This window comes from Sphaeroforma arctica (genome assembly GCF_001186125.1).
Source record: "Sphaeroforma arctica JP610 unplaced genomic scaffold supercont1.1198, whole genome shotgun sequence".
Classification (NCBI taxonomy): Eukaryota; class Ichthyosporea; order Ichthyophonida; genus Sphaeroforma; species Sphaeroforma arctica.
The window spans coordinates 1-1,481 of record NW_014039360.1 but is presented as its reverse complement, the minus strand read 5'-3'; the positions used below and the strand labels follow the sequence as shown (position 1 = coordinate 1,481).

At 34.7% G+C, this 1,481-nt stretch overlaps 2 protein-coding genes across 2 annotated transcripts in view; one reads left to right on the top strand and one right to left on the bottom strand.

Moving 5' to 3' along the window:
- The window catches only part of SARC_10292 (hypothetical protein), a 2,009-nt gene extending 1,366 nt beyond the window's left edge, over positions 1 to 643 (bottom strand). Inside the window, exon 1 of the mRNA XM_014295667.1 lies at positions 400 to 643. Coding sequence (XP_014151142.1) covers positions 400 to 534 — 135 coding nt within the window. The 5' untranslated portion in view covers positions 535 to 643. The remainder of the gene's footprint in view (positions 1 to 399) is intronic.
- A 386-nt stretch (positions 644 to 1,029) lies between these two features.
- On the top strand, positions 1,030 to 1,296 carry SARC_10291 (hypothetical protein; the record flags this gene model as incomplete). The annotated part of the gene is made up of 1 exon (XM_014295666.1): positions 1,030 to 1,296. A coding segment is annotated over one exon (267 nt), but the record flags the coding sequence as incomplete, so codon positions are not given.
- Positions 1,297 to 1,481: the final 185 nt, after the last annotated feature.

The following is a 1,481-nucleotide window of genomic DNA, read 5'->3' as shown; positions in this document are numbered from 1 at the left end:
CGACTCAGGATGTATATGTATGTATATTATAGCAAACTTAAAAATCCAAGGAGTTATAGACACAATGACTGTTAACACCACCGCGCGTGAAGTAGACCCTCATCGCAGCATTCGAAAGTAGGGGATGAAAATAGATCTATTATAGTCACTCAATCTGTACATAAACGTACAAGATAGTCAAACAAAGTGTGCATTACGCTTATAAAATACATAAAATGCTTTTACCACGTATAAAATGCTTATAAAATGACTATATGACGTATACAATACTTATATACGATGTATGTTTTGCTTACAAGATGATCATAGTGTTCATGCAATGTATAAAAAACATACACAAGGTATATAATTGCTAATACCAGGTACACTATGTGTGGTAAATACCAATATTCCACCTACCTTGTTCGACAACTCGATCGCAATTTGGTCGTTCTCGTTCTCCATCAGACGCTCACGCCGTTCGGATTGCAACATACTCTCTCGGTCTTCGTTGAAACCATTACTGCTAGACCCACCACCTCTGCCGTACGACATGTTCAATCTATACTTGCTCAAGAAATCAAAGTTTGCAGTTGTGCGATGATGATCGGAAAGATTCGAACGCTGATAAATAAAATAAATACAAGCTTTTGTATTGCATCTGTATACAAATTTACACATTCTTCATGATTTTGCATGTTTATGTAAATATTTTTACAGTATGAAATGTATGTAGTTTACTTTTCTTTTTTTCGTCATACATATTCAGACCTTGTAATGTAAATACATATAGGTAAATATTTGGTCTAATATTGATAATACTTTTTGTTTTTTGTTTGTTTTTAAAAACAAACCAAAAAACAACGAAAATAAATATATATAAATATGGTCAGAATTCATAGTCTTCTTGTTTTAGTTTTTGTAAATTGTATAGTAAATAATATTTAGCTATGATAGCTATGCCTACTTGTATTTAGATGCGGAAATACTACCATATATTATAGATGAAGCTTGTCGGATATGTTCTGATAATATTGCACTAATCATACTATGTCTAGGCATGACCAAAACACACTAACCAGGCAACAATGGGTAATGCCCAGCGGCGGCGGCAATCTCGAATCGCTCAAACTGCAGTGTAATCATATTCATAAACCTGGTTATGGAGAAGTCTGTGTTAAAGTGGAAGTGGTGGGTCTAAACTTTGCGGATATCTTCACGGGCTTTGGTCTGTACTCACCGATAAGTTCGGGCGAAATAAGTGGCAGTATTGTACCCGGACTTGAGTTTTCCGGTGTAGTGCAACATGTGGGACAGGTATGTACCTTAACGTACCTGTAAGTGCGTTGCAAGGGTACATGTGTGTGCAGATGTACATGTTCATGCACATATAAATATAATGTGTCTTTATATCGCCCGATAAGGAAGTGGTCTTACATTATTTTTCGCATGCCAGTATATATATATATATATAAATATATGTATACATATATATATATATA